This window comes from Enhydra lutris, unplaced genomic scaffold (genome assembly GCF_002288905.1).
Source record: "Enhydra lutris kenyoni isolate GAN:26980312 unplaced genomic scaffold, ASM228890v2 scaffoldscaffold12, whole genome shotgun sequence".
In the NCBI taxonomy this organism is placed as follows: Eukaryota; Metazoa; Chordata; class Mammalia; order Carnivora; family Mustelidae; genus Enhydra; species Enhydra lutris.
The window spans coordinates 43,184,277-43,200,871 of record NW_019154096.1 but is presented as its reverse complement, the minus strand read 5'-3'; the positions used below and the strand labels follow the sequence as shown (position 1 = coordinate 43,200,871).

The window sequence follows — 16,595 nt, the reverse complement described above, 5'->3', positions numbered from 1 at the left end:
TACATACTGATATAAATAAATTAGCAAGTGAATAAATAATAATAATAATAATTCAATGGATAGACTGATTAGATAGGAGTAGATAAGGGAGAAGAGCTAAATCTTTGCTACAGAATTCTGAATAACTTATGTAGATACTTTCTTTTCCAGTAGGTGGAGCTAGGTGACTCACTTCTAAAGAATTGAGTATGGAAAGAGAACTATTCAGTGGAGAAACCTGGCAGACACCACCTTAAGCCAAGTAATGAAGGTTAACATCACCAGTGTTGTTATGCACCCCTGATTTGATGAATCAAGAAGGGCATTTCACTTCTGTGGCCTTCCTTCCAGAAACCTAATCATGAGAAACACTTCATCCAAACCCAAATTGAAGAGTATTCCACAAAATACCTCAGCAGTACTTGAAAGTGTCAAGATCAAGGGTGCTTAGCTGGCTCAGTTGGAAGAGCATGCGACTGTTGAACTCAGGGTTGTGAGTTTGAGCCTCAGAGTGGGTGTGGGTATTACTAAAAAAAAAAAACAAAAAACTGGTAATTTTTTAAAAAGTGTCAAGATCATCAAAAACAAGGAAGACTGAGAAATTACGAGTTTCCAGACCAAGGAGACATAACAAATAAATGCAGTGTGGTGCCTTGGACTGGATCCTGGAACAGAAAAAAGGACATTAAAGGAAAACTTGTAGAATCCAAATAAAGTCTAAAATGTAGTTAATAGTGGGGTGCCTGGGTGGCTTAGTCATTTAAGCATCTGCCTTCAGCTCAGGTCATGATCCCAGAGTCCTAGGTTCAAGTCCTGCAACCAGCTCCTTGCTCAGCAAAAGTCTGCTTCTCCCTCTGCTTCTCCCTCATGCATTCTCTCTCTCTCTCTCTCTCTCTCTCTCTCTCTCAAATAAATAAGTAAAATCTTTAAAAATAAATAAATAGGGACGCCTGGGTGGCTCAGTTGGTTAAGCGGCTGCCTTCGGCTCAGGTCATGATCCCAGCATCCTGGGATCGAGTCCCATGTCGGGCTCCTTGCCCAGCAGGGAGCCTGCTTCTCTCTGCCTGCCTCTCTGTCTGCCTATGCTCACTCTCTCTGACAAATAAATAAAATCTTTTAATAAATAAATAAATAAAATGTAGTTAATAGTAATGTACTAGTGTTGGTTTCTTTGTTTTTATAATGTACCACAATAACAATGTAAGATAATAACATTTAGGTGAAGTTAAAACTAGGTGAGAAGTATACGGGAACTCTGTTTACTACTTTGCAACTTTTCTGTAAATCTAAAATTACTCCAAAATAAAAATCTTATTTATAAAAAAAATTCCTTGATAAACACAGTGCTAAATGGAGTCAATATGTGAGGGTGAAGAGGAATGTAAAAGCATGCTAATATTCTTGTCTGGTTTGGGAGGATGTGGGAGAAGAATGATTTGAATGTGGGTTCATTCTAGATGTTCCACACAAAAAAATAAGTTTAAATACTTCCACTTCAAGTTGTAGTTTCACTTTGTAACCTTTGCAAGTTACCCTTTCTAAACTTCAATCTCCCCCACTTAAAACAAGACAAAAGCTTGCTCTCCATAATGTGTAATTTTATCTCCTTGATATTAAAAGTAAACAGGAAATACACCATTAGAAAAAAAAGGCTAAAAGACAGTTGGTAGTAATTCATAATAAACATATTTAAATAACCAGCCTTACTAAGAATAAATAAAAACAGCAGTGCAATACTTTTTTGCTGCTGTAAAATCAATTTTTAAAACAGCCATGCAAGCGAGGCTGGTGGGGTAGGAGTTCTTCCATCCATGCTGGTGGTGTAGGAATGCAGACAAGCTTTCTGGGTCAGGAGTTTTCAAACAGGTTCATCCCTCTGATCCCGTAATCTCCACTCCCAGGAGTCTATCCTGAGAAAACAGAACCGTAGAGCAGCAATACATATGATAATATCGACAACATTGGAAGCAGCAAAACTGTAAAAATAATGAATTATAGTACATATGATGGTGAATAGGTAGCAAGAGGAAAATGTTCATGAAATGTAGATTATACAGCCATGTAAATGTAGAGGAAAATATAAAGTTTAAAAAAAGGGAAATTATGTGTATTTTTTATGATATTTTAATGCTAATAATAACTTTTTTTTAGCTATCCTTTTCTTTGGGTAAGCTATTGTTCTGTTTTTCATACATGTTAACTCATTTAATCCTTCTTACACCTCTGAGGTATATGCTATTATTACCCCTGTTTTACAGATGAGGACACAACCATCTGGTGGTTGAGTGCCTGCCCAGTTGCACAGCTGGCATGGCTGGGGCCAAGGGCCCGGGCAGTGTATCTCCACTCTTATTCACTGCACAAACTTGCCTGTGTTACCATAATTCATCCAATGGGGTTCATTCTAGGCCAGCCACTATTCACTGCTGGAATCCCCAGCACCTAGAACCATATAGACATGGTTATTATTCACAAGAATCTTTATTCTGGTAGGAAGAGACAGAAGATGAAATCAATTAATAAATACCATGCAGATCATTAAAACGGGCTGAGTTGTGAAAAATGATTAGGTGTTTCTGTGGTGTGTTTAGTCAGAAAGACCTTTTTGAGATGAGGCTATTGGAGAGGCCATCCAAATAACAGGAAAGAACCTGCTACCTAGTAACTGGGGAAAGACAGTCCCAAGAAAGGAACAGCTACTAGGTTTCCTAAGGTGTCTAGAACACAGTGGGCAACAGGGCACAAAGCTGGGCCAGTCATGTTGAGCTATAAGGAGTTTAAGCTCTGTGTGATAGAAAGCCTGGGGAGGGTTTTGATTCTGTAAAGAATGGATGGGGTGTGGCAGTAGCTACAAATAGCCAGTTAGGCTTTTACAGTGTGCCAAGGAGGTGACCATGGCTTGGGTCAGGATGGTAATCGTGGAGAAAATTTGAGGTATGATTTGTCTGACAGAACTTGCTGGAGAATTAGATGTGAGGAATGAAAGACAGGAATGGCAGAAGGAGAGATTAGGGATTCAGCCTGAGTGTGGTGGTGTATATGTTGTTTATTAGACCTCCAAGGGAAGGTGTCAAGTTGCCACATGGATTTGTGAACCTGGCAGCCTGTGAGGGCCTGGGGGCTGGAGATGTAGATTATCTGTGGACACCTGCATCCCCCCACTTGCTTAGGACAGGGAGAGATAAAAATGCAATAAAACATTAACAATCAGGGATTACAGACAGTGGAAATGTGTTGTTTAAAAATGAAACAAAACCATGGGGCACCTGGGTGGCTCAGTTGTTGGGCGTCTGCCTTTGGCTCAGGTCACTATCCCAGGGTCCTAGGATCAAGCCCACATCGGGCTCCCTGCTTGGCAGGAAGCCTGCTTCTCCCTCTCCCACTCCCCCTGCTTGTGTTCCCTCTCTCACTGTGTTTCTCTGTGTCAAATAAATAAATAAATAAATAAATCTTAAAAAAAAAAAAAAAAATCAAAACCAAAGACTCCTTTCCCCAAGTGTGATAATATAATATTGGAGTTTTTTTTTTTTTTTTAAAGAAACTAAGTTATAAAGGAAGACTTAATATTTGTAAAATCAGAATTGTCATGGGGTAGAAATGTCAGAGTGAGTGTTTTATTTTATTTGCATGGGGTGGGGAGTGTTTTGTTTTAATACTTTGCACCAGGATTATGTTTTGACTAAGGAGATAAGAATATTGGAACCTAGTTTTGCCACAGAAATTATGCCTCTATAAATTAATTTCATTTGACAAATGTTCATTGAAAGCTTACTATGTGCCTTGCATTGTTTTAGGTGCTCCACATATAACAGTGATCAAAATCAATAAAAAGTCCTGCCCTCTAGGAGCTTTATAGTCTAGAAGGGGAAGAAGCCCTCCCCTAACCAAAAAAAAATTTTTTTAAAAGAAAGAAAAGAAAATACATACCTCACTTATTAGTTCCAACTTAAGCTGAGTCGTCAGTACTGCCTGGTTCTTCTATTTTTTTCAGCCAATTCTCCCATTACATACAGCAGCTTTTTCAGATTCTTCCCACTCCTCTCAAGATTTGCCTCCTCTGCAGACCCATATATTCCCTTCATTCCTGCTATCTGCAGTATTTTCATGTGCTGCCTTGTAGATCACTCACATTCATTATGCTCAGAACCCAGCTTTGCATCATTCAGCTCTGGGCCCTTTCCTCAGTGCTCCCACTATTGGGGGATGGCACTACAACATACCCATTATCCAGGACAGCAGCCTGCTGTCAGCCTTGGTTGATCCTTCCCTCTCATCCCAACTCCTACCCATTCAGTCACTTCCTGACTTCTATCAGTTCTTTGTCCTCAATCTTTTTTTTTTTACCCCCATGCAGTTTTTTCTTTCTGAACATATCATGTTAATTTTTTCTTTCTGAACATATCATCAGCTTCCCATTCCCAGATTATAACTATTGCCTCTTAACCATCCTCTCTGCATCCCTTCTTTTCCCCTCTTATATCTCTTCTCTATACTCTGGCCAGAGTGATCTTTCAAAAATGTCGCCTGATCATATTACTCCTCCTGCCCTGACTCTTCAGAGAATTTCCATTGCTATTAGGATAAAGTGAAAATATGTGACCAGGTATCCTGTTCTCTCTGATATGGCCCTGTGGGTCCCTTAGACCAGGGGTCATCAGTGTACGGTCTGTTGGCCAAAACAGCCTACTGCCTAGTTTTCTGTGGCTCATGAATGAAGAAGAGTGGTTGACAAATATTTTCAAGAATACAAATTTCAGCGACCATAAGTAAAGTTTATTGGAACACAGCATGCTCACTTGATTACTTATTGTCTGTGACAGCTTTCACACTACAGTGGCTAAGATAAATAGTTGTGACAGACTTTATGTTCTGCAGAACCTAAAATATTTACTGCCTGCTCTTTTGCAGAAGTTGGCTGAGCTCTAACCTACCTTTGTGGGCACCTCTACTTCTGTCTCTAATGTGGTCCCACCATCCTTCACTCACATGCTCTCTCCAACCTCCCAAGTCTTTGCACAACCTGTTCTTTTGTCTAGACCTTTCTCCAGCACATCTTTCAGTTGAATAACTCTGGCTTATTTCTCACATCCTAGTTCCAACTTCATTTCTTAGAGGAAACTGTCTTAGAACCTTGCACTTTGGGTGAGGTAACTCTCTCCTTTCTGTCACCCTTCTCTTGTGTGCATCCTCATGTCTCTCCTTACCCAACTCCAACTTTATAGTCAGTCATTATCCACAGCCTCCTTGCCATACTCACCTTCATCCCTCACCCTGTCTAGTGTTTTCTCTTAGAACCCCAGCCTGGTTAAGGGCAACTCTTACACAGGCCCTTGAGCAGTGGAATAGGGAGGGTAAGAAACACACCTATAGTAAAGTCTCACTATAGGGCCACTGCCTTAAAAACATGACCACGGGCCTCAGGGTTCCACAACTGCCCTCACATCTGTGCCTGACCATGATCTACCCACTGTCCATCCTACAGGCCAGCCATACTGTCCTCCTTCTCTTGTCTCCCAACACCCCTCACCACTTCTCACTCTCCACATACCTTGCTTCATATTTCACTTAGAACAGAGAAGCAGACATTTCACTTTCTTATTCTATCATAAGACTCATCAGCCTCTCTCCATTCCCAGTGGAGGAACTGCGCACATCCCTTCATAAGGCCAATCTGTCCTTTTCTCTTGGACTAGAGCTCATCTCTCATGCCTAAACAAGCACTCCCCTCCAGCCATCCTTCAGGCTCTCCTATCCTAGCATTATGCTTCTTCTGGATCATTACCATATGCATACAGAAGAACTGTAATACCAATTATCTTTTAAAAATGTTAATAGCCCTTTCTTGTCCACAGGACCTCATTCCTCTGCTCTTGCCCTTATTTTCTCTGCTCTTGCCCCATTCATTCCCTTTCTGCTTCATAGCCATCATACATGCTACCCTCTTTGCCTGGAATGATCTCCTTTAGATATTTCACAGCTCACTTCAGTATTTCATTAGGGTCCCTGCTTGAACGTTATCTCTTCAAGGAGACCTCATATGGCCTTTATATCCAAAATAGGCTTTCTGTCTCTCATGGTCTCCCCTTCTCCTACTATATTTTTCTTCCTAGCATGTATTACCACCTGAGATACATATTTATTTATTTGCTATTTTTCCATCAAAACAGAGGCTCTGTGATGGCAGAGACCTTGTCATCTCTATTCATTGCTGTGTTCCCAGCTCTCAATATCATGTCTGATGGGTAAAAACACTTGCTGAATGCATGAATAAAATAAAGAATCTTTATCAGGTGTCAACTTTTACTTGATTCTGGGGTTATATATCATCAAAGCCCTGATTTTCTCTTTATTTCTCTGTTTGGACTTCAGTGGTGACAATTTCATTTTAAAGGACTGTAGTAATTCCAAACCTCACATCTACACCCTATAGCAGGAGTTGGCAAATTTATTCTGTAAAGAGCCACAGAGAAATATTTTGGCTTTGCAGGCCATATAGTTAAATCCCTGTTGCAACTACTCAGCTATGCCACTGTACCATGAAATACACATAGACAGTTTGTAAACAAATGAGTGTGGCTGTATTCCAATAAATGATTTTCAAAAACAGGCGGCAGGCCAGATTTAGCCTGGAGGCTGTAGTTTGCTGACTCCTGCCCTACGCCATCCAAAAAAAGCAAGTGTCTTTTCTAGTAGTTCTCTCAGAGGAATGAAGGGGCCTTGTTTTCCAGAGTTCCCAACAACCCTCCCCTTTTACCATGTTGGCCTGAATTTTGTCTAATTCCTGTTAGTCAATCAATTCCTGCAAAAACTGGGTGACACTGTATCACTGATACAGGCATGGTCCAATCTAAAGCTGTGGGTGGAAGGAGCTTCCCTGAAGCTCATGGGCTACATGGAGCCAAGTAATTGCCAGAGCAAAACTGTACACAGTTAGGTAAGGGGCAGGGAGGTGAATGCTGGATAGGCACCAAATAAGGTCTGTGCAGAATTCATTACAGTGTATTATAGTATGAGTTATGCAACTGTTATCCTCCCAGAATGGAATGTAAGCTCCTCGAGCTCAGGCACAATACTGTTTGGTTATTAGTAACCCCAGCTTGCATCTTGCCAGAGGGCTTAAATTCAGCTAAATTGAAGTGGCAAGAACCCTTTGCTGACAGTACTGTATTTTTGTTGATTTTTTTTTTTAAGGATTTAATCATGTGAATGCATGTGATCCATTGTCAGTCACAGAAATGACAGGAAAAATTATTATCTGGAAAATTTTAATTTTTTTCTTTGTTGATTGAAACTTCTTCTAGTTCTTGAGGTATTAAATTGAATTTATTTTTTTTAACTGAAGGTTCACAAAAAGGATTCTGGCTTTTGGCGAGATTTTGGCTTTGGAATGACTTGTCAGTATCGATCAGATTTCCTGACAATTGGTAAGTATACCTTATATTTATGGAGAGGGGTGTACATATTTACTGTTGTGCCTTATGGCATTTTTCTCAAAGGTCTCAGAATCAAGTATTTTCCTCTTAAATTATGAATGAGATTAGCTAAAAAGAGGCATCTGGAGGTGTGAAAGGCAAAATAGATATATAATTAATGTCTCTAAGTAGCAAAAATGAGATCATTTTAAAAAAGTAAAATAGAATATTTACTTGTTTCTTTAAAATCAAAACACTAGTTTTTAAAATCATCTGTTTGGTTTGTTGCCAATATTTGCAGTTGTTACAAATACTCTTACAAAAGATCTCTACATAACTTTGGTGTTGTGCTCACAGATTGTTACATCTGGAAGTAATGTTAGATTATCTAATCCAAGGGCTTTTGCATTTTTTAAATTTAGAGATGAAACCCTCTTTAATTGTCTATTGAACTGTTAATGAAATCCTAGTATTTAAAACAAATGAAAAGACAGCTTATCTTTCTAGCTCTGGTTGAAGTTGGAATGGGGGACTTGGAGTCACTGGCTTAGTCATCCACTCCTTAAAGCCAAAATGACCCTGAAGAATCTGGTCTAAGCCTCCTGCCCCACTCTAGCTTCAGTCTTACCCAGCAAAAAATGCATCAGAGTATAGTTTAAGAAAGCAGGCTGAAACCTGATTCCATGTCTCCTAATCAGTAGGTGGCTACACTTCCATAGCATATAAGAATGTATTTTATATATTTATGCGTGTGTGTGTGTGTATATATATCTAGATATGTATATACATCTATACATAGATATACATATTTACTTATGTATACACATACATATCTATATATACACATGCATATATTGGGGTTTTTTTTATATTTTGTAATAGAATATATTTTGTGTACTTTTTAAGTCCATCTTACATTTATTTTTTATAATCAGCCATTTATTGTGGAAGTTCCTCCACCTTGTCTCTTTATCATTGTAACATTTGAATCATGCAAATAGCAAATAGTAATAAAAGGACTATTAAGTTAAACTAATGCCCTTTTCCCTGATTTCTGGATTAGTAAAACAGCAAGGATACATCACTGCTTTCTAACTCGTGTTATTTCTCACTGCTCCTTTCTCATTATTTTTTTCCTCATATTCCTATTTGGTATGTGTTGGTATAGCTAATAGTGTTCCACATTTCTCTGAGACTCTGTTCATTTTTCATTATTTTTTATTATTATTCTTTTCTTTTTTTTAATTTTCATTATTTTTTTTCTCTCTGTTCTTTGGACTGCATAATCTCAATTGGTCTGTCTTCAAGTTTGCTGATTCTTTGTTAGTTAAGATTTAATGAGCTACTCTCATGAATTTTTCATTTACATTGTCCTTTTTAACTCCAGAATTTTTTTTTAATTTTTCTTTTAAAGATTTTATTTATTTATTTGACAGAGATCACAAGTAGGCAGAGAAGCAGGCAGAGAGAGAGGAGGAAGCAGGCTCCCCGCTGAGCAGAGAGCCCGATGCAGGGCTCGATCCCAGAACCCCGGCATCATGACCTGAGCCGAAGGCAGAGGTTTTAAACCGCTGAGCCACCCAGGCGCCCCATAACTCCAGAATTTCCCCTTGGTTCTTTTTATATATGTAATTTCTCTCTCTTCTTTAATATTTTCTATTTAATGAGACATTATCATCTTGCCTTCTGTTACTTCTTTAAGCATGATTTCTTTTAATTCTTTGAACATATTTATAATAGTTTTGAAATTGACATCTGGGCCCTCAGTTTCTCTTGCCTACTTTTTCTGGTATATGGATCACACTTTTCTAATTCTTTATGTGCCTCATAATTTTTTTCTTGAAAACGGGGCATTTTAGGTAATATATCATGGTGAGTCTGGATATTGATTCCCCCCTGACTCCAGGGCTTGTTTTTTGTTCTGTTTTTTTTTTTTTTTTGCTTGTTTATTGACTTGACTTTACTATTTTAATGAATTTTATCTCCCCCTTCCCCGGCAATATGAAGCCTCTCGTGTCACTCCTTAGGGCATGGGCACAGTCACTCTGAGATGACATGGATTTAGTAAGGCTCTCTTTTTTAAGATAAATAAGTAAAAATAAAAAGACTTTATTTGAGAGAGAGGAGGACCAGAGGGAGGGGCAAAGGGAGAGGGAGAAGCAGACTCCCCACTGAGCGTGAAGCCCAACACAGGGATCAGTCCAGGACCCTGAGGTCATGACCTGAGCTGAAGTCAGGTGCTCAATCGACAGCCACCCAGGTGCCCCTAGTAGGGCTGTCTTTTATGGTCTCCGTGCCTTTGTTGATAACACCCCCACTTGTTAGGCTCTACTCATTGCTCTCTTGTTTTTGACAGTACTCTGGGGCATAAAAATGGCTCTGCAGTCTGACCCAATTAAATTGAACCCTTTTGCAAGGTAGTTTTTGAGGCACATCTTTGAGTTTTGTTCAGACCTCAGGAGGGTTCTTCTTATCTGTCTCTTTCCCTGTTCTCTCCAGTAAACTAGCTGGCCTACATTTTAGCTTATTGCTCTAATGGAGCTATCAGCCTTCTCTTAATTGCTTACCACCAAAATCTCTATTATGTTCAAGAGCCCCCTTAGGCTTGAACTTCTGCACACTGTTTCAAATAAAGTCAGTTCCTTCGGGAAGAGTTTTGGAGCAGTCTGTTCTTATGCACTGGCTCCTCCCCAGGGAAAAGTCTCCGAGCCTCCTCTGGAGCTGGGGGTGGAGACAGTGGCAAACTTCTCTCTCCCCTGTGTTATGAGTAGGACATGGGGTGGAGGGTCAGGGGTCCCACTACCTCCTGGGGTATATCCTCTACCTTATGACTATGGGCGGGATAGAAAGGGAGCCCCTGGCTTCTCAGCAGCACTTGTTTGGAATTTGGCCTTTTTCATTTTGGAGCTTCTGTTCCTTTCTCTCTTTCCTCTCCTTCTGATATTCCCGTTACACATATGTTATACCTTTTGTATACAGTTCTTAGAAATTCTATTCTGATCTGGCTTCCCCACCCCCATCCTCTTTGCTTTTCTTTTGCCTTTTCAGTTTTGGAAGTTTCTCTTGACATGTCTTCAACCTCAGAGATTCTTTCCTCAGCCAATACAAAGGCATTCTTCCTTTGTTACACTGTTTATCTTTAGCATTTCTTTTTTATTCTTTCTTAGAATCTGTCACACTCTGCTTACATTACCCATCTGTTCTTGCTTGTTGTCTACTTTTTCTGTTAGAGCCCTTAGCATATCAATTATAGTTGTTTTAAATTCCCAGGCTGATAATTTCAATACCCCTGCCATATCTGAGTCTGGTTCTGATGCTTGCTCTGCGTCTTCAATCTGTTTTTTGTCTTTTGGTATGCCTCATTTTTTCCTTCATAGCTGATTATGATATATTGGGTAAAGGAAACTGCAGTAAATAGGCCTTTAATAATAGGTGGTGAGGCGTGCAGAAAGAGGAAACATTCCATAGTCCTGTGATTAGGTCTCAGCCCTTTAGTGAGATTATGTATCTGGACCGTTAACCTCACAAGTATTTCTCAGACACTCCCCCCAACCTTAAGTGAGACAGGATGACTAGTGTGGGCTGAAGTTGAGTATGTCCTTTCTCCAGGTAGGTTTGACTGTAGTAAAATAGTTTCTCCTGAAGGCAGGCCTTGTTAAGAAGAATAAAGTGCTCTGGCATGTTTCAGAATGATTATGTTCCCACTGCCCTTGCTGAAAACACTAGGGGATTTTGCTCCAGTCTTCACAGTGAGAACCTGCTAGAGCTCCAAAAGGTAAACTCACACATGCATAGGGACCCTCTTACGACCCAGAGTTTTCAACTCTCAGACTTGGTCCTCTGAGCCTCTAGCGATTTATCATCTATAGTTCAGATTTTTTTTTTTCCTACCCTAGTACTGGTTCCCCTAGAGATTTCTAGTAGTGGGTTTCTGCTCACATAGTTATGGTTCTGTTTTACCTGCCTGTCTCTCCAATTTGCTCGTGACCTTATTTCTCTGAGGGATCTGAGAAAATTTGTTTATTTTTCAGTTTAGTTTTTTACTTCTTGTTAGGACAATATGACTTTGAAGCCCTATATATGCTGGACCAGAAACTGGAAGTCCCCCATTTATTTTAAGTATCTACACCATTTCTAATATTTGAAGACCTTTTATCTACAAAGAAGAAAAACCAGTATGTATTAGACATAGCTTTTAGTAAAGCTGTGACTATTTAAGGTAATACTTTTCAGAGGTCTCAGGATTATTGTCATCCTGTGAGTATGAAACTAAGTAGCATATAATTATTTGATAGAAGAGATAATTTGGAAACCTAGCTCTTAATTGAAGAATTGATTTGTTCTTGGTTTTTAAGAACCTTTGCTAATTCTCCAAAAATTCCAAATGGTTTGTGTTCTCTATGCTTTAGAAAGTTTGTTGTTCATCCTAAGCCAGTTTGAAAATAGTCTCAATTTTATCTCCCATTTCATGTGTTCACCCAGTCCAGTAAGCCGTTTGCCACATCACTCCATCAGAATTGTTCTAGTAGGTAAGGTTATAAGTGATATTTATGTTGCTAGGTCTACTAGTTGTTGTTGGGGTTGTTTTGTTTTTTTTTTTTAGTTAATTTATTGAGCAGCACATGCTTGACCGTTTCTTCCTGAAGACACTTTTTTCACTTGACTTCTCTGATAGCTCATTCTTCAGAATTTTCTCCATCCTCTGGGACCATTTTTCAGTCTCTTGCTGATTTATCTTTCTCTGCATGTTTAACCTGTACATATTGGTATTGCTTAACATTTAGATCTGGGCCATATTTTCTTTCTAAACTCCTTCAGTAATTTCATCCATTCCTTTGACTTTAAATCACCTGTGTGTCCATTCTCAAATGTGGATGTTCAGACTAGCCATTTCTTCTGTTTTCCACTCTGGAAAGTTGTCTGTGACCCAGAAAAACTTGTATCTCAAAGGATAACTGTATTAATTACAATATTAATAGTGCTGAAATTATGGATAATTTCTATTTCCTTCTACTTTGACTTTCTCTAGATTTTCTATATAACTTAGACATTTACAAAGCATTCTTAAATATTTAATCTTATTTTGATACTCTGAACAACAGGCTTGAGCTCCTAGATCTCAGCTTCTAGCTGGACTTCCAAACCAGAATGTCAGTCCTCTATATCAGATATCATTGGGCTGTACTGTGCCATCTCATTTGAAGCAGAACATCTTAATTCTTATCAGGGTTGACTGTGCTCTGGCTGTCAGACATTTACCTGTAGTGTCAATTTTCATCCTGCAGGTGGATTTGACATGGAAGTAAAAGGTTGGGGTGGAGAAGATGTTCATCTTTATCGAAAATACTTACATGGTGACCTGATTGTGATTCGGACTCCAGTTCCTGGCCTTTTCCACCTCTGGCATGAGAAACGCTGTGCTGATGAGTTGACTCCTGAGCAGTACCGTATGTGCATCCAGTCCAAAGCCATGAACGAGGCCTCTCACTCGCACCTGGGAATGCTGGTCTTCAGGGAGGAGATAGAGACGCATCTTCACAAACAGGCATACAGGATAAATAGTGAAGCTGTCGGTTAACATAATCACTGGCACATTAGTCTGAACCACAAACCAGCACTATTTATTTAGCCTTAATTCCAATTCCAGATGCAGTGCCTCTTTCAGAGAAGACATGCCTATCTTTTGTGTTCTTTCTGATATTACTTTACTTAAGCAGTTTAACTTGTTATGAGAAGAAAAAATCAAGTGTTTCAGTGCAAAGCCTGTTTTGTGGGCATACCATACTATGGAATCGCTGACAAATCAAAATCTGGTGTTTGCCCCAAAAGTAGTTTTGAGTTAGTTTCTACCCTGTACCCATGTTCTAATGTGCCCTGGTTGCATATGGGTTGAGGGTTGGAATGTGTTATGCTCATGGTAGGTCAGGAGCATCCAGCTCCTGCAGAGAGGAAAGAGTAATATTTGATGCAGTGTGTAGACAAGGGTTCTTCCCCTGCTGACCACCAAGTCAACTTGCTTTTAAATTAAGATCTTTAGTCAGTTGCCTGAAGAATTCTTTTTCATTGAAGCAGAGGATGACTAAATGACACATCTGAAATTCACAATCAATCAAAAGAAATAAAAACCCCTTAAACTGAATGTTGCTTAGCTCCCTGAATGTGTTTTTAAATAAATGGATGATGGTAGAAAATACTTTAGCTTAGAATCTATGACTTGATTAAAACTGTAATGTGTTGTTATCAGGATTAGTAGTCAACATTGTTATAAATTGTTTTAAACAAACAAATAAAATGGAAATGTCTTTAATAGAACATTTAATTATGTTGGAGCATAGGGCACTAATGATATCTGGGAACATCAGTTTACATGAGCCAGGGTGCTATCGGGGCCTTCTTGTAGTGATTCAGAATAGATGAGCATAGCATGGTGTTGCGTGTTTTTTGCTTTGCATTGTCTTATTTAGCATGAATCCATATGTATTTATTATCCTTCTTTTTACAATATGTTAACAAAAGCTACATCTCTTTTTATAATATTATGATACTTTGAGTTGAGTTTCACTGAAGGGAGAAAAAAAAACAGTTTAATGAGGTTTACCATAAAATTATACTGACTTGAGAAAAGAGGTGAAGGAGAAAGTCTGAATAGAAATCCGAATTACAGAATATTTTAGAGAAATCTATTGTCTGCAGATAGAATAACATTTTAATTGAGGTATAAATTATGTTAATGAGACAAGATGAATAAGAAGTTATATTCAGATAGGACTGTACTATGTTATTTATCACACATGGATCTTTTACCATACGGTCCATTGCTAGATCCAGAAATTGGAGATATGGTGAAAGGCATGCACAGATTTTGAACCTTTGGCTTTTAAAAGGGACCTATATTGTATCCTTTCTATTTGTATATAAACCCCTGAGAATTCACAGAAGAAAAATCTACTCTTTTTACTCAGTGAATCATTATCACCTAAAGTATAAATCCCAAATTTCTTGGTGCTACATGAATTCACTTTACAGTAATTCTTAATAAATTATTTGTACAAGTTTTAAGTTGGGTAGCATTTAGGCTTTTTTAAGATGTGTAAAATGTTCTCTGCAGAATTATTAAGGCCAATATCTCTTTTTATATACAATTATTTATTATGAAGACCAGTGAGTGTAGGTATTTAAAGTGAGAGAAGCTAATTATTTGCAAAGGTAAGTTGCAGCTTGTTTTTTTGACAGAATCAAATGACTTTACCTTAGTGAGCTTTTAATTTAAAGATAGAAACTAAGTGATGGAAACAGTATATGCTATGTTTTTGACATTAAATGGTACCAATAAAGTATTTTATTACCAAAAGCTAAATGAAAATGTGATAAGTAATTTCTCTCCGTTACAAAATACCATAAATATGAAAAAGGATAAAAGATGTAATTGTGTACTTTAAAGAATAATAAAGCAAACAGCTACCCAGATTAAGATAACATTATCATTGAAAGGCCTTTATGGCCCCCTTCTTGATCACATACCCTCACTCTCTGTAATAGTGACCATTCTGATTTCTGTGATAATTTTTCATTTGTTTTTCTTAGTTTTCCCAACTGTTATGTACCTCTACCCAAAAGACTATGTAGTTTTGCCTGTTTCTAAATTTATTTGCATATTATTTCATTATCTATTCTCTAACTTTCATTCAGTATTATATTTTTGAGGTTCATTCATATTAGTCTCAAAATTCATTTTTATTACTGACTAGTATTCCACTGTATGAATATACTAAATATTCAGTAATTTTATTTTTTTATAGATATTTGGGTCGTTCATAGTTTGTTGTTTGCTTTTGCTATCAGAAGCAGTATTGTCATGAATACTGCTTTACATGTCTCTTATAAGTGTACAAGAGTTTCTCTAGGAATAATGATGCTGGGTCATCGTTTGTGTGTACATTCAGTTTCCTTTCCAAAATGGACCATCTCCAGCACTGTGGGAGAGTTCATTTTGCATCCTTGGCAACACTTAATTTTGTCAGGTTTATTAATTCTTGCTAATCTAATAGACCTTAGGCATGAATTGTAGTTATAGTTTGCATTTCGGTCCTCTTGCCCATTATTATCAGTTCTTAGGAATTTTTCACATATTCTGGATACCAATTCTTGTTGGTTGAGTATCTTTTCCCAGAACGTGGCTTGTCTTTTCCGATTCTTGGTGGTACTTTTTCATTAATAAAAATTGACTCTAATGGGACTATTTTTTTTCCTTTATGTATTCTACTTTTTATTATTGGCTTATGACCTCATATTAAGGAAAGATAACTTAAAGCTAGTGTTCTGTATTGTCTTCTGAATACCTCATCTATAGCTTTTCCTAGTTAGGTCTTTAACCTAACTGGAGGAGCTTTTTGTGTATAACACAAGCTAAGGATTGCATTACACTTTTTCCACCATCACCTTACAATATAGTTCATATTTTACCTGCAGAACCACTCTCATCCATCAGATGTCCAAATGCACAGGTCTGATTCTGGGCTCTCATCTGTTCAATTAGGCTTTCTGTCCATCACCATACCTTACATCATGGTCTAAATTACTTTAGCTTAATACAAGTCAGTATCTCTGAGAGCTAGTCCACTTGCCTTATTCTTAAAGATTGTCATGGTTCTTTGTAGCCCTGGCACTTTGACATACATTTTTGAATAAGCTAGTTAAATTTCACAAAACTTTCATGAATTTGATTGGAATCTCATTGAATCTATAAGACCACTTTGGGGAAAATTTACATCTTTATGATACAGAGTCTCCCAATCCTTGAACATGACATGTTTGTTTAGGTCTTTATTGTCTTTAAATTTTATACTTTTTCACACAGTGGTTTTACATGTATTACTTTATAGATTTTCCCTACATACTTTGCATTTTATATGCCATTATAGCTGTCTTTTTTTTTTTAATATTTTACTGGTATTTAAAAGTCCAATTACTTTTGGGTTCAGCAGCCTTGCCAAAATGCTTAATTCTGGTAATGTATTTCTAGTTTCTGTTGTATGTTTTCTGTTATGCAGTCATATATCTATGAGTAGTGAAAATTTTGTTTCCAGTTTTTATATCTTTATTTTTCTTGTCTTACTGTGTTTATTGGGATTTTATTATGCAGTGTTGACTAGAAGTGATAATAGTGGAGTTCCTGCCCATGTTTCTGATTTTCAAGGGGAACAT

The 16,595-nt window shown here is 37.9% G+C and overlaps 1 protein-coding gene across 3 annotated transcripts in view; it reads left to right on the top strand.

Annotated features, from left to right (window-relative positions):
* Positions 1–13,819, top strand: part of LOC111144844 (chondroitin sulfate N-acetylgalactosaminyltransferase 2) — a 42,361-nt gene extending 28,542 nt beyond the window's left edge. Inside the window, exons 7-8 of one of the 3 annotated variants that reach the window (XM_022499382.1) lie at positions 7,322–7,403; positions 12,677–13,819. In XM_022499382.1, the coding sequence (XP_022355090.1) occupies positions 7,322–7,403; positions 12,677–12,969 (375 nt within the window). In that variant the 3' untranslated portion in view covers positions 12,970–13,819. Of the gene's footprint in view, positions 1–150; positions 454–7,321; positions 7,404–12,676 lie in introns of those variants that run through there. The other 2 variants (XM_022499385.1, XM_022499383.1) reach the window with 2 other exon arrangements.
* The last annotated feature ends 2,776 nt before the right edge of the window (positions 13,820–16,595 follow it).